General features: G+C 34.1%; 6 protein-coding genes across 6 annotated transcripts; 4 read left to right on the top strand and 2 right to left on the bottom strand.

Moving 5' to 3' along the window:
- LOC148228979 (histone H4) lies at window positions 1–320 on the top strand. The gene has a single exon (XM_088199622.1). The coding sequence runs from the start codon at window positions 9–11 to the stop codon at window positions 318–320; it is 312 nt and encodes a 103-aa protein (XP_088055748.1). The 5' UTR covers window positions 1–8.
- Window positions 321–8544: 8224 nt separating this feature from the next.
- LOC148228978 (histone H3) lies at window positions 8545–8992 on the top strand. Its single transcript, XM_088199225.1, has one exon. It carries the CDS (start codon window positions 8565–8567, stop codon window positions 8973–8975), a length of 411 nt encoding a protein of 136 aa, XP_088055351.1. The 5' UTR covers window positions 8545–8564; the 3' UTR covers window positions 8976–8992.
- A 1242-nt stretch (window positions 8993–10234) lies between these two features.
- Window positions 10235–10661, bottom strand: LOC148228977 (histone H2A-like). The gene has a single exon (XM_088199236.1). The coding sequence runs from the start codon at window positions 10659–10661 to the stop codon at window positions 10287–10289; it is 375 nt and encodes a 124-aa protein (XP_088055362.1). The 3' UTR covers window positions 10235–10286.
- A 36-nt stretch (window positions 10662–10697) lies between these two features.
- LOC148228976 (histone H2B-like) lies at window positions 10698–11385 on the top strand. Its single transcript, XM_088199237.1, has one exon. The coding sequence runs from the start codon at window positions 10893–10895 to the stop codon at window positions 11265–11267; it is 375 nt and encodes a 124-aa protein (XP_088055363.1). The 5' UTR covers window positions 10698–10892; the 3' UTR covers window positions 11268–11385.
- A 3054-nt stretch (window positions 11386–14439) lies between these two features.
- On the top strand, window positions 14440–14872 carry LOC148228975 (histone H4). Its single transcript, XM_088200170.1, has one exon. It carries the CDS (start codon window positions 14492–14494, stop codon window positions 14801–14803), a length of 312 nt encoding a protein of 103 aa, XP_088056296.1. The 5' UTR covers window positions 14440–14491; the 3' UTR covers window positions 14804–14872.
- Window positions 14873–19826: 4954 nt separating this feature from the next.
- On the bottom strand, window positions 19827–22052 carry nop5 (nop5 ribonucleoprotein). Its single transcript, XM_088201061.1, has 6 exons — window positions 21885–22052; window positions 21705–21781; window positions 20488–21636; window positions 20342–20414; window positions 20201–20272; window positions 19827–20131 (listed from the first exon to the last, which is right to left on the bottom strand). Exons 1-6 carry the CDS (start codon window positions 21927–21929, stop codon window positions 19967–19969), a joined length of 1581 nt encoding a protein of 526 aa, XP_088057187.1. The 5' UTR covers window positions 21930–22052; the 3' UTR covers window positions 19827–19966.
- Window positions 22053–25430: the final 3378 nt, after the last annotated feature.

Below are 25430 nucleotides of genomic sequence, written 5' to 3'. Positions count from 1 at the left end.
TTGCCAATATGACTGGTCGCGGAAAGGGAGGGAAGGGATTGGGGAAAGGAGGAGCTAAGCGTCACAGGAAGGTGCTGAGGGATAACATCCAGGGTATCACAAAGCCCGCCATCCGTCGTTTGGCTCGCAGAGGAGGTGTCAAACGTATTTCTGGTCTCATATACGAAGAGACCAGAGGCGTGCTGAAGGTTTTCCTAGAAAACGTCATCAGGGATGCTGTCACCTACACTGAGCACGCCAAGAGGAAGACTGTCACCGCTATGGACGTCGTTTACGCTTTGAAAAGGCAAGGACGTACTCTGTACGGATTCGGAGGCTAAACTTCTGACTACTGACTTGTCAAAAAACGGCCCTTTTCAGGGCCACAAATTTATATTTTCGGTTGTGAATGATTTCATGTTAAATTTCGAGAATTTTCGGCTCTTAATCAGTCGTAGTTGGGTGTTTTTTCGAGAGACTGCGCTGTGCTTCATGTTCTCAGTCGATGTTAGTCAATCGTTGTGTCAGCTGTTGCCTGATATGAAAAAAAAAGTGAGGTATTGTTACTTAGCTGGTGAGCGGCGGTTCAAACTTCAGGATGTCCATCGGGTGTGGATTTCCGTATGGGTCGCTAGTGCTGCTCAACTTCTGTAGTCTCGTTCGGTACGGAGAGTAGTGTCTTATGGAACTTGGAAAGCTCTTTCACAAACCCATGACCAGCCTGCGGATGTCAACGTTCCTGACGAACCACGCTACATACACGGCTTCCCGCAAAATCTTGTTTTGTGCAGCTGTGTACGGTGTGCACAAATGTGTGTGTTTCGTCATTTTAACTTTATACGAAAAACCACGTAAACTGCGTATTTACTGTAACGTATTTATTTAGGGATTTACCTACAGATGTTACTAATATCATATTAACACTATAATGGCCGCACACACAACATGTGTGTTTTTGTTTTTTCTTACGTTAGTGGCGGGGCACACAGCATGTGTGTTTTTCTCCGCCGGCGGTTTATGTCCGGTAACACAACCCTTGTGTATATTCTTTTTAATCGTTAGTGGCCCTGTTATACAGCTAATGTGTCATTTTATTTTTGAGTACCATACAGAGGTCCTCAATATTTTCAGTAAAGGGCCACATTTAATTTTATTGGCGAATGACGAACTGGTATTTTTATAATAAATTTAATTATAGTTGTATGTTTTAAAATAAAATATTGTACGAATCGATTTTATTTTGTTCATTATATTTATTGTTGTTGTTGAAAATTCCTAAATATAAAAAAATAATTAGTTTTTCTCGATCGATATTTTAATTTTATAAAATTTATTTTGAAGTATTATATGTTTGTTCGCAAAGTATACCCCAAAATATAAACTATTTTTTATATTACTATTATTTTAAAAACTAATCATATCTTGAAATTCGATACAAAAATAAAATAAAAATAAAATGCTGGCTTGAGGGTTGAAGAAATATGAAGTTTCTATTTCTATGATAGATGTGTGACTTTTATTTCTCGAGTAAATGTTCTAAATTATTTAATAATAATATAATAGTATTTTCATAATAATATAGTATTATAATAAAACAATATTGGTATTATCATATATATATAATTTGTAATAGAAATCATAATTATTATAATTTGTGATAGAAATTGTGTAAAAAATATATTATTGAAATAAAGAAATAATATGTTTAATTTGTATTCGTAGCCAAATTGTGGCTAGCATGAGACTGAGAATGGCATATTATTCAATATGCAATACAGATGTGAACCCATAGAGTGAACCTTTCGGACAACATGTGCACTTTTTTTTTATAAATATATGTATATCACTGTTCTTCCATTCAAACTAAAGACAATTCAAGGTCCTTTTCGATGACATTTATTTCCTTTGCGCAGATTGACAAATGTTTATTTTTTTTACAAATGACAGACACATAAAATTTTGTCCCATAAATTTCATCCCCCTCTTTGTCATGTCTTACAAGTGTATTACTGGCAGCATTTAGGTGTTGCATTCGTGTGTTGAACGTAAACAAGGATGGATATTGGTTTTGTGAAGATTCCCTTGTAGCGACCACCCATTGAGGCACATTTAAAGGGCGATTGTCTCATTGTTAAATGACCGTGACCAAAAACGTTCATTCATTAACAATGAGACAAACATCATGGCACAAGAGGGATTTCTTTTGACCACAACACAGGTCGTTATGAGAATCCCTTTTGTGACAAAACGGTACGGACGCAATCAATCACCACAACGCAAACCCTTTCCTTACAATTCAAAAGTCTGGAGCCAAGCAAAAAACTGGCATTCGAAATACACATCCGATTTCTCGAATTCTAAGAAGACACTGCAGCGATTGGTCAGGAGATTGATGCACAATCGTGATTGGCCAGCTAGAGTGCATCCCTCTAAAGGATATAAGCCCGGACTCCGACGAGGAGAGGGCAGACGGTCAAGAGACGGCCCAAGGGAGACGATCCGAGATACGAGGCCAGAGAGCCAAGATCTACCAGTAGTCATCCGGAGGAACCAGCCACGCGCCCTCACCGACAGACCTGCAGATCACTCCTAACACTCGCCGCACGCAGCCACAGAGCCCTGAGACATCATCACCTGCACACCTTCATCGCAAGACACGTCACGCCGTAATCGTCCATAGTCAACATTGTAATTATAACAATCCTCTAGGATTCACCAGAGTCTCATTGGCCTTGAGGTCAATTACCCCTAGGGCTACTCCCCCTAAACCCTTATTGCTCTTAGGTAATTATTTTTATATTTGAATTTAAATTTATTTTAGAAGTTCTAATTGCGTTTTTTTAATTATTTTGTTATGTTTTCAACCCTTCATTTAGAATGGAAAACGAAACCTTTGAGGACGAATACGCTGATAACCTTTCCGACATTCCCAGTGACGTCGAGGAGAATAATAGCAGTGAAAGCGAAGAGGAAGATCCTTTTCAAGCTACGAGAAGATATCCTCGTGTATTTCACGTATCAAGCAGCAGTGACGAAGAAGAAAGTGATGAAGATCGAATCGACTGGTCAAATATTGATACGCAAAGAATACGAGAACCTTTCCTAAGTTCAACAGGAGCACGCGTCGACATCGGTGAGTGTGATAATGTGGAAAAAACAGTGAAACTTTTTTTGGGGGATGATATTCTCGAATTTATCGCTCTAGAAACTAATAAATATCGTGCACAAAATTATCAAAAATATAAAGAACCTAAAAAAAGTGGAAAGTGGCGTGACGTTTCAGTGCTAGATTTAAAAAAATTTTTCGCGCTAGTAATACTCATGGGATTAGTAAGAAAAGCAAGAATCAACGACTATTGGTCTACGAACCCTCTTATTGCAACATCAATATTTTCTCAAACGATGAGCCGAAACAGATTTAGAGAGATTTTAAAATATTTACATTTTTCCGATAATCAACAAATGCCTCCAAACGTTGATCGTTTGTATAAAGTTCAACATTTAATTAATTATTTTTCCGAAAAATTTAAAAATAATTTTTATCCTGGACAGAATTTATCAATTGACGAAGGCATGATACCGTGGCGCGGAAGGTTAAATTTTAAAGTTTACAACCCTAGCAAAATAACTAAATACGGGCTACTTATAAGAATGGCATGCGATTCCGTCACTGGGTATATTTTAAGCTTTAAATTGTATTCTGGTACAGGACAAAAATTAGAAAAAACTGTAATGGACTTAATGAGTAGTTATTATAACAAATGGCATCATTTATATATGGACAATTTATACAATAGCGTAGATCTTGCTAAAAAATTACTTCTAAAAGGAATAAGAGTTTGTGGGACGATTAGAGTACATCGTGGGTTACCGGCATTTTTGAAAACAGCAAAATTAAAAGTAATGGAAACAAAATTTGCTCGTCTAGGGGAAGTATTAATTCAGTTATATAAAACTAATAAACGAAGGGATATTCGAATGATATCCACAATTCATAACTCTACTTTATGTGATACGGGTAAAAAAGATAGAAAAAGTGGTAACGCAATATTGAAACCTGAGTGCATTTTAGATTATAATAAATTAATGAAAGGAGTAGATCGCGCCGACCAGTTTTTAAGCTATTACCCAATTTATCGAAAAACTAGAAAATGGACTAAAAAAGTTTCCCTTTACTTAATTAATTGTGCATTATTTAATTCGTTTAGAGTATATGAAAATATAAATACCGATCCTTCTCGAAAACTGAATTTTCATGATTTCTTACTTCATCTGGCAGACGCATGGATTAAAACAGAAAGTAATGAAAATGTGGAAATGCCTACAACATCTCACGCCACTTGTTCCGATCCAATCAATAGATTATCTGGAGGAATACAACACCAATTAATAAAAATTTCGGAAACCAGAAAGGTACGAAGGGATTGTTGCGTTTGTAAGAAGAATAAAATTAGAAAACCAACCTATTTTATATGTAAAGCTTGCCAAGTACCATTACATGCAGGTGATTGTTTTAATAAATACCATACGCGAAAAAAATATTGAATATTTTTATCTATATGTAATTGTTAGTATTTTTATCTAATTATAAGTATAATTAATTGTATAAGATTAAAAGTTTAATCAACTGTATTTTTTATTATTTTTTTGTAAGTTTAATCGTTTGTGTTATCAAATTTAATTAATTGTTTGTTATTTTGAATGTATGTAATTGTTAGTTTAATTTCTTATGAATAAAATTTAAAAAATGTTCTTTACGTAATTATTTATTTGTATTACCTTGTTAAGCTTTTTTTTATTATTTGTATTACCTTGTTAAACATATAAAAGTTTAATTATTTACCTTGTTAAAAATATATTTGTGTATTTGTTTATTGAGTAAAAGTATAAAACCAACAATTTTTTTTGCAAGTTTTGTCATTCCTTTCAGTTTTAGTATTTATAGTTATGTGATTGTAAGTACATATAACATTCGTGCAGTACACAGGTTAAAACAATATTAGTTTTGAATTAAAACGCAATAATTGCTTAAATAAAAAAAATATCGTAAATGGTTGGCGACACCTGTCAAATCCAACTAGTAGTCACTCTGATTTATTACCATTCTCATTTTACGGTTTCATTCAACTAGAACAAAATGGTTAGGGGCCCTTTTTGTAATATGATATACAACAGTAAAATCTAAAATAGTTGTCCCTGCCCTTGATCTTACCTTTCCTGCTGTCAGTCATAAACGCTTACGATGACCTCAAAACATGTTTGTATTATTTAACAGTTTATTACTGTTTCCAGTGAAATTGTAACCATAATTCACCAAATTTATTATAAAAAATCGACTTTTCTTTAAAAAAAAATCATTTCCTGAGTGTTCAAGGTTGAGAACATCTGCCCAATCTATAAATCGTATTTATTAGTTCATTTTACGCATAATGCAAAAAAATCTTTATTATAAAACAATTATTCCAATAGTTATGATGATTTTTCGAAAAAATAAAAAAAAACCTATTTTCGCAAAAACCGCCGGCCAATAGCGCAAGTTTATAGCGGTCACTAGCGGCCATTATAGTGTTAACTAAAAATAGCTCAAAACTCTGGTAAAAAAATTCATTTCAAGATGTATATACAATTTTTTTCTATGGAATTATCTCACATTATTTATTAGAAATAGTGAAATCAGTCAACTATCAATAATATATAAATGTATTTAATTAATTTTTAACACTTAACGGTCGATATTCGCAAGACACCCAACCGTCCAATTTCGAACAAATTTAACGTTTCCGTTAGGCTAAACGCACTTATCGGATTGATTCAGGTAAAGATCGTAATTTTTTTAGAGATGTTTTTTGAAATTCTTATCTATAAAATTACAAAAAACCCAAAATATTCAAAGGTAACCGCATAAAAAAACCAAATGTTGAGCCAGACCTAATATCTAAGCACATATTATCAACCCGAAGCATTATAACAAAATAGTCAGTGATTCTCAACGTTTAATTGCGCTAATTTATTTTACAACTTTTTTGCATTATTATATTTTGTTAGGCTTACAATATATTTTTGTTATGCTTATTTATTTCGTACTCCTCATTTATTGATACTATTTTCTAAGAAATAAATTACAGTAAATCAAATTCAACATTTTATAATATAAAATATAATGTTTTTTTATTTATTATTATTTTCTGTTATATATATGTGTAGAGGTATCGTGGGCATTTAAACGCAGATTTATCAATCCCAAATGTAATGTTTTATAATATTATAATACTTAGACCTGAAATGATCCCGTTCTGTTCAAAGTAAATAAGCTGTTCTCGACATGTTTTCAATTGCCAAGACATTGAATACCGGCCATTATCCGTAAAAATGGAGCCGTGCGGCGGGGATTATTTGCGAAAATTAGGACTTTAATTAATTTGTGTAACTATCCAAGCACATTGGTGGTTCGAGTCTTTATTGGATGCGAAGTATACAGTAAGTGTGCGTTTTTCATTATTTTAACACATTGCGTACCGTGTGCTAAAAATACAAAAAGTGGTAAATATATAATAATAACGCTATAAAATGCTTAGGATCACTGATATTTTTTTATTATACTAAATATACAATATAAAATAATACATAAATTATAACAAATATAAAATAATAATACATAAATAATAAAAGATTGGATTTAGCCACAGGCAAACGTTACGTTTGTTCGAAATCGAAATCGGTTGGGTGTCGTGCAAATATCGCTGCGTAACTTGCCCGATAAGTGTTAAAAATTTGGAATTGATCGTATAGATCACAATATTAGATATTTTTGGTTTTTATTATAAACAACAGTATTTTATCATCATTTTATTGTTATCTTTATTGTTTCTATTCAAAAATATATATATTTAGTTATTTTAAACAAAAAATTATATTTTATTGGTACGCGATTCACAGACATACCGACGTTTACTGATTTTATCATTGCAAATACAAAAAACGATCATCATGAATCTGTTTTTAAAATTTGACGTTAAAGCGTTGACTAATTAAAGAGTTACGATGTTTTAAAAAAAATAAGTTTATATCTTAATTTTCGCAAATAATTCCTGCCGCACGGCTCCATTGTTAGGAATAATGCCCGGTATTCAATGTGTTAAGATGGGTCGGGTGCACACCGGCTCTTAATTTATTTGTTTACTAGATTTTATATCGTTGAAAATTACAAATAAGACAACTATTTGCTTCTAAACTAAGGCGTAGAAGTTCTGTAAATTTGTTCCTATTTTCCAAAATATACAAAATAGGCTTTACCTTGCATCCTCGTTTGATGAAATTGACGAATTACTTTTTTTAGCTCGCTGCATATCCCTACCTCGAATTTAATCAGAAAAATGCATATCATCTAATGAAATATGAATCTAAATAAAATCGAAATATTAAAAAACGACTACATACTTTTACCCCCCTTGGAAAATAAAGAAATTATTGTAGAGTTTGATATTTGTTGTTTTTATAATAAATATTTCACCATTATCGTTATTATTTTGAAAATATATTTATATGCATATTTAATGGGCTAAACATAAATTTATTTTTTTGAACGTGATCCACAGTATGGCGCTGACTTATTTTACCATTTGACAATAAATAATTAAAAAGTTATGATGGTAGAAAAAATAAGTTTAGGTTATAATTTTCGCGAATCCCCGTCACATGGCTGTATGAATATAAAAACTGCCTTGAAACATTTCTTTTTACCTGAGTTTTGACCCTCTGGAATTTAGGATTCAGCCGTTTTAGTTAATATAATAAAATACGAGTAACAGCTTTGAATACGTTACGGTAAACTACGGTTTAGTGTTGTCATTTTGAGGGACAGATGAAGGTTACATAAACAAAATGGCGGCTTTTAAAACATTCCAGATACATACACACAACCGATTGTGAACGACGCGCCATGCGCAGATCACAAAACACAAACTCTTTGACTTTGACTTTAAACATCTACAATAAAAAGCAAGAAAGGAAAATGTTATTTAATAGTAGAAATTTAAATAATTTTTAAAACCATTTTTATATACGTAAATGTATATAATTATTGCGGCCTATGTCGGGTAGATTTTTTTTGTTAATCATACTGATTTACGATTATATAGCAAACAATTTTGTAAAGACATATTATATTCTCGCCAACTAATGAATTAGCAGGATATGCTACATTACATACAATTCTGCAATACTAAAAATCAGGTAATCCGATTTTGCGTAATTAATAAAATATATTAAAATAACGTGGACCACAAATTAATTTTGACCTAAGCCATATGAAAAACTTACAAATACAATATATTAATCCATTGTCATATGTATAACTATAGTAAAACAAAGTAATTTTAATCAATGAAAGTTTTGAATATAAATATTTTTAAGTTAAATAAGAGAAATAATAAAGAATCATGCAACAACGCATTGCCGCTGAAGCAGTGAGTTATCCCCACCACTCGCCCCAAAGCGCGGGAACCAAACAAGTATAAATAGAGGCCGTTTTTAAAAAAATTTCATTCGTTCTCGCACCGCCGCACGCGCACGAGCTCGTCACTGAAATGGCACGCACCAAGCAGACCGCCCGGAAGTCCACAGGAGGCAAGGCCCCGAGGAAGCAGCTGGCTACTAAGGCAGCTCGCAAATCGGCCCCTGCCACCGGAGGAGTGAAGAAGCCCCATCGTTACAGGCCAGGAACTGTAGCTCTTCGTGAGATCCGTCGTTACCAGAAGTCCACCGAGCTCTTGATCCGCAAGTTGCCTTTCCAACGCTTAGTCCGTGAGATCGCTCAGGACTTCAAGACAGACTTGCGTTTCCAGAGCTCCGCCGTCATGGCTCTCCAGGAAGCCAGCGAGGCTTACCTCGTAGGTCTTTTTGAAGACACCAACTTGTGCGCTATCCACGCCAAGAGAGTCACCATCATGCCAAAGGACATCCAATTGGCGAGAAGAATCAGAGGAGAACGCGCTTAATTTGACTATAAACAAAATATGACAAAAACGGCCCTTTTAAGGGCCACAATTTTCTCCATCGGTTAAGTTAATTATCCATGCTATTTTATTAAGCCTAAATTAACTGACAACATTTTGAGGCATTTCTTTCATTCGTTTCATTAAATATTCAAAAAATAACCGAATATGAGCAACAGGGAAGCGCAAAAAACAACCTTGCTCAGAAGTAATCCACATTAAAAGCAATAAAGAAACGCTGCTGATGTTCACACTACGACTAGGAATATATAAACCAAATTTTGACCAATAGAGCTCAAAAAACAATTTCACATGTTTTTATTTCTTTTGACGTGAATTCGAATTTGCGCTCTCCTATTGACCAAAATTCGGATTGCATTTTTATATTTTCTGCTCCAGTTTGTCTGCTGCACAACACGTGCAGACAAACGTATCAAATGTGAAAAAATACAAATTTCCGAGAAACAAAAATTTCTAAAATTAAATTTTTTTTCAGCTCCTGCAGCAAAAATGATGGACTTCTTAGTGTCTCCTTTGATATTTTCAAAATCTAGTCACCTTATATTATGTATGGAGCGAAAGTTCATAAAATTATCCAAAATTGTGAAATTAATAATTCAATATAAGAATAACGAATCACAATCATTGTTATTTCAATTAGGGCAAACTTAGCACTTACATGATTTCAATATATAAAATGTATCAATTCATTTTAGCATCATTTGAAAATTATATGAATATTGAATATGAGTAGGGGTTGCAACAATCCCGGAATTTCAGTACGCAACAGGACATTTACTAGCAAAAATTTCTGAGATAATTTTCCAATTTTTTGGCTCCTACCAAACATTTACGACAAAAACGTCTGAAAGACGATCTAATTCAGCCCTCGGCAACCTTTTTTGGCTGCGGGTCAAAATAATTAAAATGTGACTATTAAAAATACTATTCGGGTCAGTGAATATTTTTGGTCCTAACAACCATATATGTGCTCTAGCAAACCAGTCGTGACATCATAACACGTTAAAAAATATTTGCAGAACTGAAATGGGTCATTTCAAATCATCAAACGGGTAATATAGGTTGCAGAGCCCTGATCTAATTATTAAATACAGTAAATTCTTGATAAAATGTGCATGCATCTAACCTTACACATCAAGATCATTCGATAAATATTTTATATAACACCTTTCACCCGATTTTACCCTAAATGAGAAACATATTTAACGCTATGAGCAGAATCCATTAAAACCGATAGATGATTTGTTGGCCCTTAAAAGGGCCTTTTTTTTGTCAAAAGATGCTAGAATGAACTTATGCCTTCTTTTCGGTCTTCTTGGGTAAGAGAACGGCTTGGATGTTGGGCAGGACTCCTCCTTGAGCGATGGTGACTCCGGAGAGCAGTTTATTTAACTCCTCGTCGTTACGGATGGCCAGTTGGAGATGTCTGGGGATAATTCTGGTCTTCTTGTTGTCGCGAGCGGCGTTGCCGGCCAACTCGAGGACTTCAGCAGCCAGATATTCCATGACGGCGGCCAAGTAAACGGGAGCACCAGCGCCGACCCTTTCGGCATAGTTTCCCTTCCTCAAGAGACGATGGATACGTCCCACGGGGAATTGGAGACCAGCGCGGCTGGAGCGGGACTTCGCCTTTCCCTTAACCTTGCCTCCTTTACCGCGACCCGACATGTTGAGTTGAATAGTAGACTGGCACAACCGCAGAGGAAGCGACGAGCGTCTGTAAAATTTTATTTTTTGGGCTGTATATTTATTACTATTGCGGTGAGCGTCGCTTACCCCCACCGCTGCGCCGAGGCGGTCACCTCCTTCCTGCGCTAGCACGTTCGATAGTGAACTATACCCGACGAAAATCTTCGAAATTTTATTCGTTCAGACGCAGCGTCACAGCGAAGTCCAACCATGGCGCCGAAAACCAGCGGAAAGGCGGCGAAGAAGTCTGGCAAAGCCCAGAAAAACATCACTAAAACCGACAAGAGGAAGCACAAGAAGAAGAGGAAGGAAAGCTACGCCATCTACATTTACAAGGTGCTGAAACAAGTCCACCCAGACACCGGCATCTCTTCGAAGGCGATGAGCATAATGAACAGCTTCGTCAACGATCTGTTCGAACGCATCGCGGCCGAATCTTCTCGCCTGGCTCACTACAACAAGCGTTCCACCATCACCAGCAGGGAGATCCAGACTGCTGTGAGGCTCTTGCTCCCCGGAGAACTGGCCAAGCACGCCGTTAGCGAAGGCACCAAAGCCGTAACTAAATACACCAGCTCAAAGTAAACTTTTGTCGCCAACTTTCAACAAGGCCCTTTTAAGGGCCACCAAATATTATTTTCGGTTTACAATGTTTCATGCTAAGAAAATCTCCCATTTGAAAATAAAAGCTTCTGTCTGAAAATTGTTTTTTAGGAATAATTAAAATAAAAATGTAATGGTGTAATTGTTACATATTTTAATAGGAAATGCTGGAATTTTCCATCGATTCATCATAAGAGATAAGCCCTACTTTTTTTAATTACAGACCTGAAATTATTTTAGTTCGTAATTAATATTTTATACAGATAGAGTCAAACTGTGGGTCGCGTTCCAGAAAAATAATAGCTGAATATACAAATTTTAGTGTAATGAATAGCTTATGAAAACGATGAATATCAAACAAGTTTTTAACACTACGGGTCGATATTCGCACGACTGTTGAACTTTGATAGTATTGACAGCGAAAAAATGTCGATACATCGTTACCTGTTATAATATCAATTTCTCAAGGATATCAATAACTGACCTACTTCAGTGACTCTCAACTGGTGGTATGCGTAGGTCAAAGTATTAGTGGCAAACCTCAGGATATCGATTAATGAATATAAAATTTAATAAATGGACGGAAACGAAAATTTGTAGGTTATTTTTTCTTTTCGTAATTGTATTTAAAATGTAATTCATTTTTGCTGTTATTTTTTTTCTAAAAAGTAATATTTAAAAAATATCGACGCATCTATTGTAGTGTTTCATATTTCATAGAACTTAAAATTTTTGGTAAACAATTATTATTAAATTTAATATATAGTAAATATTAATTACATATTCAAATAACTACTAGATTAAAATTAAACTTTTAATAGATTTTATATATTAGTCTAAATATAAACATTCAAATAAAATTATTCTTCTAACAAAAATAAATATATTATTTAAAAATAATTATAATTGTGTTATTTACAGAATACATGAATTTACAAAAAAAGGGAAGGTTCAATAAAAAAATAAGTAAGAGGAGAGGAAAGAAGTTCCTAAACTTCAACCGTCAAATTAAAATTAGTGTTTCAAAATTAATTACAACGGCAGCTAAAAATATCAGTTTTAAAATATTCGCAGAACAGATAAACAATTACACCGCAGATAAAACTAATGTATTTTTTATAAAGTTGTATCTAAAAAATATTCAATTTTAATTATAATATATGAATTTTAAACTCACAGTCAAGATTAAATTTTGTCTTGAAACCAAAGTAAGATAAAAAAAATGAAGAAATATTTTAAAAGCACTCTTGTTACGCCTTGCGAATTCACAATTTGGTTCACCTTTCAAATATATTGTTGACAGCAAAAATGTATTTCTATTATAAATCCAAAGATTAACAGAAACTTTATTAAGTGCCGATCATTGTTTCACTCTCACAGATTATAAACTTGAATACAATTTTGAATGAAAATTTTATAATCTTCAATATATGCATTACCTAATTGTACATCCAGAATTTGCTCTATTCATGAAGAATAGTTTTGTTGTTACTTCTAAATCGATGATAAATATTAATTACCTAACCAAATAATTTATTCCGTGTAGTTGATATCAAAATTACAATGGAATATAAAATAACTTGCTAGCGATGGATCAACGATCATAAATCACTGACGGTAAATAATAAAAAATATACTTAAATACGGTCCGTCCTTTTGCAATGTCGTGTGAATTTTTTGCATATATGTACACAATTTTTTTTTGTTAAACGGCAAATGTGTCATAGAAACAATACTTTCGGTAATTTCCTGTCGCTTTTCTAAACACCGCTCTCACTACCCATTTAATCTATAAATGGGTTTTCCGAAATAGAATAATAGTATTTTGGATATTGAAAATTGTGTCAGAAATATTTTATATGAAGAAATCAAATTTTATACTGAAGTTAAAATGACTGGGTACCTGTTTTAATAACGGTATTTTCTATCCGACATTTTTACCCTAAGAAAATAAAAAAAAAAATTTAAGTTGTTTTCATAAGGTAATTATGTTCAGAAATGATAATTGGCAGCCTAATTAATTTTAGGAATGTCTTTTTATAAACATAAAGATAATTTAATATTTTTAAAAAATCTAAAAATAACTTACTTGATAAACAATATTCAGTATAAAAAAAATCGCAAGAATTAACGATCACAGTTTTTATGCATAAGCTTAAATATTCTAAAGATGAGAATGGTTTGACTTACCTCGTATTAAAGTTACAATCGAAGAATCTAGAAGACCTCCAAACACTGACACAAATTTTGCGCTGCACCGCATCGTTTCCGAAAAGGGAATTAAATACAAATACCAAAGCAATTTATTTTTACACGTCTCTCTTTACCTAAAACGATCATTCGAATTTCTTGCAACTTGTGAACAATGGTCTTTTCTCGTTGACTCATAACCGTCATAAAAAGTAGGTAGAAATTGTCTCCGTCACCCTTATCTAATATCGGCTTTTCTTTGTAACGCGTACATAGCCGACAACAATCTACATTTGGAAAAAAAACTTTATGACCCGTTTCCTTTGCAGATTCACAGACAATGGTCCGAGGCAGTATGATTTTTGAAAAACATTATTTTTATTTAATTTATAAATTTATTTAGCTTTATAGCTAATTTTTAAATCAAACAAATTTTAACTAAGCATATACATATAATATATAACATAAACAGAACATAAAAATAATCATAAAATAAAAAAATACTTATTATTATAATTTATTTCTTAATGCACGGTGGTTTTTTATTCCATCTAGGAAACCCGTTATAGTTTTATTTTTATGTAATTTTGAGTGATCTGGCGTCTAATTAATAAATCATCTGGGAATTGATTGTATGTGAATGAAGTAATTAATAATAACGCAACATTTTGAGAATCTGTGGATTTATTTTTACTTTGAGGGTCGTAAAATAAAAAAGTTTGAGAAGCATGTGAATCCGACGTGTATGTATTATATTCTAAAAATTGTTTATGTATTCACTAATATTTAGCTTTTGTTGCTCAGATTCATTTTTTATGTAAATTTTTTCGTTATGATAATATTAATTTTATTAATAATTATCGTTATAAATGTTAATTTTTAATAAAAATTACCCCCACTATGCATGCTTCGTAGCCACGCCCACAGCGCGCTTGGCTATAAAAGCGGTGCAAATAAAATTTTTCGTCACTCGCCCGCAGTCGCTCGTCCCGTACGCTTCGACTCTTGCCTTGAAAATGACTGGTCGTGGAAAGGGAGGAAAGGGATTGGGAAAAGGAGGAGCTAAGCGCCACAGGAAGGTGTTGAGAGATAACATCCAGGGTATCACCAAGCCAGCCATCCGTCGTCTGGCTCGCAGAGGAGGCGTCAAACGTATCTCCGGTCTGATCTATGAAGAAACCAGAGGAGTGCTGAAGGTTTTCCTAGAAAACGTCATCAGGGATGCTGTCACCTACACTGAGCACGCCAAGAGGAAGACTGTCACCGCTATGGATGTCGTTTACGCTTTGAAAAGGCAAGGACGCACCCTATACGGATTCGGAGGCTAAACTGCTGATTACTGACTGCGAAAAACGGCCCTTTTAAGGGCCAAAAATTTATCACATCGGTTACAAGTGATTCCGTGTTTATAATGGATTAAACCCTATGAAGTTTTATATATGCTTTAAGTAACAGCTTTGCAAAACCTTCGATATAAAAATGTAAAATGCAATGATGAGGTCGTAACAAATGATTTCAAATAACCATAAATTTGGATATAATACAAGAATGTTTGTAGTCTAAGAAATACGTAGCGTTAGCAATTAAATATTGAAAATGTGATATAGGATTGCCAGATTTTTCAAAGAATTCCGATGCACATGGCTTAAAAAAATGGTTTACTATGATTTTAAAGCTAAACGGCTAAAAAAGTTAGCAGGTATTTTACTCAAATGTCTAGCTCATCTCGGATTTTTTTGTTAAATATGGATGACCTTTTGCGTAGTCTGTTTTTGTTAATATTGATACTAATATTTTTTAATCTGCAAGCAAAGAGCTGAATTTGATAGAATTTTGATATTTTTGCGTTTTTGGTCTTTGGCCACGCCCATAGCATACATTGAAAAGTGAAGGTTTAGGTAAACATTTGTATAGGCTACTGCAAACAGCGTTTTTGAGTGAGTTAATGGTTTGCATTACGTTGAATTGAAAATAAATTTATAGAAAAAAAAATAATTAGGTAGTTAAGCACTAAACCAAATCTCGGTAATTATTGTTATAATGTCACCCGAAAAATTATTGGGACGTGCTGCCACATACCTCAAACAATTCTATTTTTTTTTTTCATTTCAGGCAACACAGCTGACACATAAAGACTGACCAACACCGACTGAGAGCAAAGCGCACTGCGCAGTCTCGAAATTCACCAACTATGACTATGACTGGTAGAAATCACAAGGGCGGTATTCCTCTGCCGCTCTGTCAACTTCTGGATTCGTACTTGAAAAACAAATCTTTTCGAGTGAGAAACGAGGGGACGCTGTCGGGTTCCCGACCGATTGAAGCCGGAGTGCCGCAGGGCTCGATATTGGGATCGCTCCTCTTCACCTGCTACATGGCCGCCGTCCCCATCCCGGAAGATCGTAGAGCCCAAATCACGCTATACGCGGACGACACGGCAATCTCTTTCACGTCCGTCAACTTGGGGCTGGCCGTCGACAAATTGCAAGGCATATGTGAGATCTTCGAACGATGGTTCGCAAAGTGGAGAATTTCCATAAATCATAGGCCTGAAAAGAAAACCGGAAAACTGAAACCCATCACCATGTTCGGAGAGGACATCCCATGGATCAGCGAGACTCGATACCTCGGGGTCATCCTAGACAGCAGACTGACGTGGAAATCCCACGTCGAGCACGTCAGAACAAAAGCTCGGAGGGCTTGCTGCCGTCCGCCCGATTACGGGCAGACGCAGTAAGCTCAACGTCAAAAACAAAGTCCTCCTATATAAGATGATGATTAGACCGGTCATGACATACGCGGCGCCTGTTTGGGGCTATGCACGAGCAAAACTGATCGACAGGCTTCTAGTTGTCCAGAACAAGATGCTGCGGGAGGCCACAGACGCTCCGTGGTCCGTCAGGAACGTTGATATCCGCAAGGATACCAACACCAGGCTTATCATGGAGTTTGTGAAGGAGCTCTCCACAAGATTCCACAAGACCCTGCCGACGATCCCGAACGACACGATCAGGAACCTGAGCAGCAGAGACGACCCGTACGGATACCCTCACCCGAGAGACATCCTCAGGTACAAGCCGCCTTAAAGCAGCGCATACACCATTTATCACATTTTTATTTCTTTTAAATTATACACACGCACTTATGTAAATTGACATGAAGGCTGAAAGGCCGGATTAACCTTACTTTTTATTTTCAGACACAAACACCATCGATTGTGAACGACGCGCTACGCGCAGATCACAAACCATCACCACTTTGACTTTTGTAGAAATCACTCTCTCCCCGGCGTCCGGCTGAACGGACACTCTCTCCCCGGCGTCCGACTGAACGGACACACTCTCTCCCCGGCTGAATGGACTCTCTCCTCGGCGAACATGACGAGAAGAACACTCCAGCACACCAACCAAGGAGTCTGAACGAGCACAATCCGGGAGGAGTCCGGAGCAAGCACGCCATTCGCCCTTGCTTCGTTAACATCAAGAAAGAATAACGGAGAGCAGGATAATAAATTGGAATAAACGACTTATAACGCTAATCTCGCCTATTATTAAATCTCCTTCATAACATTATCTATATATCTATAGAAATGTACCAGTGGAAAAAAATCCGGTTTACTCCCTGAATACAAACTGCTTTTTTGGATGGGAAAATCAGGGATATTTTAAGCTCCCGTAGTTCTTCATCCTTTACGAACAAAAATTCCAATATGGCTTTTTTATTTTTAGCCCTGAAAATTTTATCACATTAGTATTGGGATTCTGTATTTCGTTATATATAATACATAGATTTTAAATAAATGCTGGTTTTTGACAGCCAAATAATTTTATAAAAGCTTTTATTATGTACTGAGCTATATATTATATTGTTTTATTATTTCTTAACCTCTTAAAAAAAACCACCTACAAATTCCTGGTTTTTTCCGCACTTTTCAAAATTTACAATTTTGTCTATTACAAAAATTAAGCTTCTTACTTATTATTTGTATACCATTTATTTAGATTCATCCAGATGTTATGACCACTACCTGAAAAAAACCCACTCAAGAATGTAATGACAAAAGAAAGAATGTTTTGCTTTATCTTTGTAAATAGTATTTAGTTAGATGTTTACTATTGTATTAATTCACGCAACACCAATGGCTCAACATATTTTTAATCGCACAGAACTTATTACATTGATATATGAATACATACATATATGATTTTGATTACGTTTTTAAAACTCTCCTTTTTGTTTTTCATTCACCGTTTCTTTACATAATATAGGAATAGTACATATTTAATAAGCCTCGCCTAGGTACAACGTGACGATTCCTTTGTCCTTTCATGCAAATACTATAATATTATTGAGTAGTAATATTATGACTAGGGTTCGCCATTAGTGCTATCTATTTCTAAATCATTATTTAATATGTATTCGCCCAAATGGTAATGATAAAAAAAACTATTTAATTAAAATTATAAATATAAAGAAAATGCTGCTAGAGAACCATCCTTGATCTTTGATCATGACGTTTTTGGTGTTCCGTGGATGTTGATCCTTTTACACCTTTGTCTGTCTGAAAATCTAGAGAACCATAGTTCACAAGTAGGATTTATAGTAAATACAGATTGCGAGACGTGTCCGCAAAAACCAAGAGATTACATCCGACTAGCGGTCGTCATCGGATGGGTAAAAGTTTGTTTCATAATTTCACAGACATAATAACGGATTTTTCGAGGAAGTTTATTAATTCAATAATTCCAGGTAGAATTGAAAAAAATATTGGGGTTTTTTAATCGTACTACACTGATAAAGGTTTTCACCAATAGTTTATGAAATAATTTTATGGATTTTTCACCTGTAATCTCCATGTTTGTTTGATGTTAGTGCTAACGCGACTTAAATTATGTATTAGTTTTATTCTATTAACATTTGAAGTAACGCAATAAATAATAATAAAAATTAAAAATTTGCTCTGATTGATTTTCGAGCCGCCGGTAATGCGTTCTGTTGTTTCGACCAATCAAAAATAAGCATTCAAATATTCAAACAGTTTCGACCAATGAAAAATAAGCACAACACTTTTATTTAATAATAAAATTTTGCTACGCGACAATAATTTTCATTAATTCGTCATTTGACTGAATATAAATAATCGGATCGCAAATTAACTATGTTAACTTAAATATATACATAATGTGTTGAGGATTACATTGATTAAACTATTGTACATAAACAATCTTCGTAATGAAATCTTAAAATTTTGAATAAATATCAAATTTTGACGGGCTCCGAGGCCGAAAAGTGAGTTTTTCCTTTTATATTACTTAAACATTATCATTGCACATATACGTTAGATTTTAACAATTGCAAATAAACCAGGTACATTTTAAATGTGAACGTGTAATATATCCTTAGTATGTATGAGGATTGAAAGTTAATGTCGATCAAATCGGCGCTGTCGCAGTGGGAACGCTATATTGTATATATATATATCAGCCAACGCACAGCTTATAAATGTGTAGTTTCTTGGATGTTATCTAATAGATTATAAATATGTGATTGCATACCTGGAATAATCGATAGGCAAAATATCTAAGAGTGGCTTATTTTTAATTCCGATGTGGCAAAATATGTACAATTTTTGTTCTGTTTTGTTTTGTTCCTCTTTCGGAATAGCCAAATTCAAGATATTCAGTTGCATCAAACTTATGTAGTTAGTATGTTCTTTATAAAAAGATTCGCCTGGTGCCTAATGAACGGGTCCGAACGTGTATGGGATCGGAAATATTGGACAATTAATTTATTGTTTTAATTATTTAAACAAGTTTTAAAAGGTGTTGTACAAAAATATGCAACAATTCATCATTTTCAGTATTTTGAAACATTTAATACACAATTCGTACAATGATATATTGTCTATTTTCGAATTATCTTGCCGTTTCCTTTCTTCTGTCGGGAAAACATCTATGTGTTGATGATGGACGTCCTGAGTGTTGGTGTATTATTCCATATTTTTCAATAATTTGTTGCATGAGATCCAATCTAAATTTATTGTGACTTTTTTAACTTCTAGAAACATTTTATAATATTTCGTCAGTTCGGAGAAAACTCTATCAATACGCTGAACAAGGCTCGAGATCTTCAGTAAACAAATATTCAATAGTCGAAACAAGTATCGGGCTCGTTAGTATACTAACAAACTCAACATGCGAGTAACGCTTGGGTAAAACTATCAAGTAGTTAATGAAACGGAATTTGCCCCCCTTTCAAAAATTTGAAATGAAGTCCCTGTTTACAAAGTAGTGCTCTTCAAATAATTATTACTACATATTTTTATATTTAACAATTATTAAAGACAATTGATTTTTCTGTAAATGCATTTATTCACATTTGTATTCTTAAAAATATACATTATTATGTATGAAATATCTCGATTTATAAAATTCAACAACGCCAATCTTTCATCAATTTTAATCACATTTAAAATTGGCGACGTTCTCCATTCATTCTTCAGCGTCTTTTTTGTTCTTCTTCTTCTTTTTCTTTTTTGCTGAGGCTTCTTCGGGTGCTTCTGTCTTTTCTTCGTCCATCTTGACTTGTTCAGGTTCGGCTTTGACCTTTTTCTTTTTTTTTGAAACTTCTTCCGAAACTTGGGCAGACTGTGAGGGCTATAAAAATAAAAACCGATTAATATTACATAGTTATTCATAGAAAGAAATTGTATTAAAAATACTCACTTCTTCAGCTTCCAACTTTACCATCTTTTTTTTCTTAGGAGTTTTTTCCGATACCTCTGCAGACCCCGAAGGCTAATAAAATAAACAGACATAGCGATTAATAAAACGCTTAAGATTTAGTAATATTTTATAAAAACTCACTTCTTCCTCTCGTTCTCGTTTTAAACTCTTAGGAACCGTCGAATCGGCGGCCGCCGGGTAATGCTTAACTTCACTATAAACATAATAAATAAATGTAAATTGATTCTATTTGAAAATTTACCTTCAATCGTATTTATTAAATTTACCTGATGCCGTGATATTTGTCAAACTTGGCCTTGGCTTTTCCGGTTCCGCTGATAGATCTAAAGTTGCCTTCTTCGAGCAGCTTGAGTCTAGCCTCTAGTTTGACTTTATGTTCGGCGCCCAAATCGAACGTCACGTCTTCTCCGAAAGCGTCGACCCTCGTCGCTAAAGCCGCTTTAGCGGCTAGCATCCTCGACATCTTTCCCTTATTTTTTGTACTGGACTGTCCGATCAACTGAGCGTGATAAATCAAACCGTATTTCGGAGTTTGCTTCCTCGTCTTCAAAGCTCTGAACAACGCCTTCTCGGCGCCCAAAATTTGCACCGTCGAAGCCGGTTGTTTAGCGAGATTCATAAGAGATCCGGCTTTAGATATCAATCTAGCTCCGATGTGTTCGCCGATCAATACGGAAAGATTAGGAGCCATCGCCATCATCCTGGCTTTTAAATAATCCGACAGATACGTCCTATATTCGCTTATGGATATAATTTCCGAGCAAAGATTCTGAATATTGGTTATATCGTCGTCCGTGATCTCCGTTCCCATGGACACTTCGGCCGCTTCTTTAACCTTTTCTTCGTCTTCTTCGGTTAAGATATCAGATAGGTCAGTTTTAATGGCGTTATCTCTAGTACCCATAAACTTGACGGTCTTAACGTAAGTTATATTATCCAAGATAAGCTTACCGAGTTCGGGGAAGTGCCAGCCGTACCATTCTCTACACCTCATGATGTAATTGTTTAATTCTTTATCTAAATCGTCCAATAAGCACTGAGCTTGCACTATCATGGTGTCGATCTTGTCCGGAGAGAATTTCAGCTTGTACCTCGATAGAGAATGGGCCAGACCGAGAGCCATCGCGGTCATCTCTTTCTTGGGAAGACCGGTGAGCAAACTGTCCAACTGCGAACGCATACATCTCATCAGTTCTTGAACGGAAGTGTTGGACACGCATTGGAAGTTCAATTTATCTTTAATGGCGCTGCCCAATTTAGCGTCAGCGACCAACAGCTGACTTTGAACGTCGTCGCTTTTGAGTCCTTGAAGGAATTTCTTCAACGTTTTCGGTAATTTGCCTTCGATAGCGGCAGTGGTGGCAGCGAGCGCTTCCGTCGTATCGGCAAACTTTTTGAAATGCTTAAGCTTAACTCTGAAAAAATTATATCATACATAACATAATATGATATATAAGATGACAGTACATCACTCAGTACTCACACTTTGCTGGCTTTCTCTGGAGTTTCGAAATCTTCATAAAGATTGTCGACTTTCGACAATTTCAACTCGTCGAGTAACTGCAAAAGAGTCGATTATTATATTCGAGAGCAAAACTAGCGTGGTAGATGTTTTGACATTTGAGGTTATGGCACGTGGTAATACAATTTGTGCTCAATTTACCTTGAACACGGCGTAGCCGGCCGGAGTCTCGAAGAGGATCAACATTTTCGGATGGAATCGCTTTAAAACGAATCGAAATCACTACTCATTCATTTAGAAAACGTCGGTGGTTACTGACCGGCGGATCAACACGACGCGATGTCAACAGTGTTGCCGTTGTGAAAATACAAACAAGCATGTCACAAATGTTCGGCAGTGCTGCTGCTTTCAAAATATGAATCGATATTTTAAATTAAAACAGTGTAAAATAATTAGCAAATTATAAAATTATTTTATATATATATATGGTATGTATATAAAACTCGTTAATGCCATTTTTACTATTATATATTACAACGGTAATTTTATATATCAGCTTGTTCCATAAATTATGTCAGGTTTTTCGTGAAATTTTATTCCCCCCTCCACAAAATTATTTTACTTTACAAAGTCAACAATATCATAGGTAGTATTTGTGTAAAGGCGATTATGTAGAATATTTTTTTCCCACAAGTTCTGTATAATAGTAGTAACAGAAGATTTAGGCAGGGCTGCCAAGAGAAGAAGAGAGAGAACAAATTCCGGGGGCTCGTTCTTCTTGAGGGGTCTGACTCACAACAAGAATATATTTAAAAAAACTTAAATACCGACTTCAAATAACGAATCCGAACTAAACTAGTTGTTTGCGATGTATAGTCGATTCTGCTTAATCGAGATATATTGGGCTTCAAATATTTTGTCCCAAATAAGCGAAGTAAAAGGTAACATTACAAAATAAAATAAATTTTTAAATTACAATATATTAAATTATTGAAAAAAATATTAAATTACAGAAAAATATACATATGAATATGAAAAAATGAAATATTAATATTTATAAAAAAAATCTTGAACAAACAAATATAATAACAGTCGTCAAAAAATAATACATTTAAGCTTTAACAAAAAAAATCTGCAACAATTTATCAATTGTAGCCTATTTTGTGTTCAGGTACGTCAGTTGAGCTTTTTTAAATGACATGCATTTTTCTGGGCAAATTCAAGGGTGTACTTGATTAGAACCCACGGCAAAAGCAATAAAATCGTGCCGTTATCTAGCTTTCTCAATAATAATTTCTATGACATACAATAAGTGAGAATCGAATAAACATTATATAAATCAAATTTCGATCAATAGGAGAGCTCAAAAATCTACGTCGAAAACAATAAAATCGTATCGGCACCGTCGCAATGGGAATGTTCGTTACTAGGCGTTTCCATTGCAACGGCGCCGACACGATTTTACTGCTTTTGGTGTTAATTTTTGACTACTGAGAAATAATAATTATTTTTGCGCCCTCCTATAGACCAAAATTCGGTTTGAATGTATTTTAATCAACATTCTTAAATCAGAAGTGATTTGAATATAATTAAATAACTATAATTAGTTTATGAACTTTCATTAGGTTAGGTTTGGATTAGAACAGCAAATGGACGTTTCGCTACTGTCATATTAGTATTTATATTTCTACATACAGAAAAGTTAAAATCATGTAATTTTACTTGCATCTGCCAAATAAATTATATTTTCACTGGTAAAGATACATATCTACTGGTAAAAATATATTCCGATATGATTTCATTGAAATTAAATAATTGAAAAATATTTTGGAGATGAATCCTAGACTGTTTTTTTATTTTTTTTTGTAGGATAATCGAGAATTTTGTGTTTAGAATCAGGGACGTCATTTTACCTTTTTTAATATTTGTATTTCATTAAAATTTTTAATATTTAATTAAATTACATGCATTTTTCTGAGCAAATTCAAGGGGAACAAAAGTCCATACCTGCCTCCTCTCGAATGATGTCCCTTCTACTTTTAACTAACACTGAAAGTATAGTGAAATTATGGTTAATTATTAAAAGTTATACATTTTTGCAAAACTTGTGGGACAAACATTATTTTGCTATAAGCATAATATTAAGTAATGCAATTATTCGTGTATTTGTCAAGGACAATGGAAATGATATTCTCATTAGAAAATGCAAATAAATTAAAATTTCTAAAAAAATGTATGAATTAAAAACTGTGTAGAGAAATTTTATTTTTTCTAGTTATAAGCACTTGACACATTTTCAGATTTTTTTTACAGAATTTGCCATAACTTTCTTCACTTTTAATAATAAAAAACTACAGGTCGTATGATAATGAATGCTTATTTCATTGAAAGAACACAATTAGGAAAAGCATGTCTTAAAAATAATGTCGTCTAAATGTTCACCATTCCGTCACTGGCATTACTCGAATCTGAAACCTAGCTTTTGAAACACTCTGTGACACAAAGCGCGCGGGATGCTGGCTATCTCTTGTCAAATAGTCGCCTTAAGTTGGGTTATTGTGGCTGGTTTATTCAAGTAAACGTGACTTTTGAGAAAACTTTATAAAAAAAATCAGTTTGTTAGGAAACATTTCCTTCACCACTAGTTAAGTCAAATTGGATGTATAGCAGGTTGTTTAATCTTGCACTAATTGGATCTTATGTGTAGTCTTTGCGTGTTGACAAGCCCGGATCTTCATGTGCAAACTCGTTAACTTGCGCGACATTCTCTTCGTTTCTCTTACTCCGTGACCGCCCACTTTATTTTTTATTTATCATTGAATTTACACGATTTAATTAAATTAACATTCGGACATTGATTAACACAGTGTAATTGGTAGTGAGTACGAAACAATAAAGTACAAATGGTTATTTTCTTAAAGCTGTTTTTACGCAGATGCTTTCTTCGCGTGGTTCTTGTCAGAAGCGAGTTAAAAAGTGCTAAAACTTAAAGCCCACCCGGTATATGTTTTTTAACGAAGCCACGAAACTATAATTTTTTTGCATAATTTAATAAACAATTTTAAGACCTATCTCAAGTCAACTTTATAATAACTATACGAATAAGCGTCTAAATTAGCCGTATTATTAATAGAAAATTAAATTGTATAATTGTTTAATATATATGTAGAAAATAAGTATATATTTATTAAAAAAGGATTGCGCTCTAATTTAACAATGTATCTTTAATGTTAATATAGCAGTTTGTTTTTTTAGCATTCATACAGTGGAGCGACTCCACACGGATAGCAAATGTATCGACATATGTAATCTTACAGTAAACATATATTATTCTCTCTGCATTTCGTTGGTATATTGTGCCACTTTACTTAGTTACCGTTATATTCTTTGTTCTGTGGTCACATTGCAGTTTTTTCACTATTCGCTTTGAGGCGTTGATTCACTATTTTTAAGTCCCAAGAAAGATTATAATATGACAATTACTTTAAATCTTATAATACCTCTTAATTGCGAAAATACATGACTGTGAAGTAGTTTTTGATTATTATATTTTATCAGTTCTCGTTTCATACGTTATGGGTTGATAATACATAAAAATATTTTTGGCCCAATTACATTAAAAATAGTATATAATATTTATTATATCACTCACAACTGACTTCATAAATGTTCCACACAGATCCGAGTTTTAATATTTTTTATTAGTTTTTCAAAATATTTTTAGGCATTAAATAAAAAAATAATACA

The sequence above is a fragment of the Plectrocnemia conspersa genome, unplaced genomic scaffold (assembly GCF_051122295.1).
Source record: "Plectrocnemia conspersa isolate PC_06_02 unplaced genomic scaffold, ASM5112229v1 ptg000012l, whole genome shotgun sequence".
In the NCBI taxonomy this organism is placed as follows: domain Eukaryota; kingdom Metazoa; phylum Arthropoda; class Insecta; order Trichoptera; family Polycentropodidae; genus Plectrocnemia; species Plectrocnemia conspersa.
The sequence above is the reverse complement of the archived record's forward strand: the minus strand, read 5'-3'. Positions and strand labels throughout refer to the sequence as shown.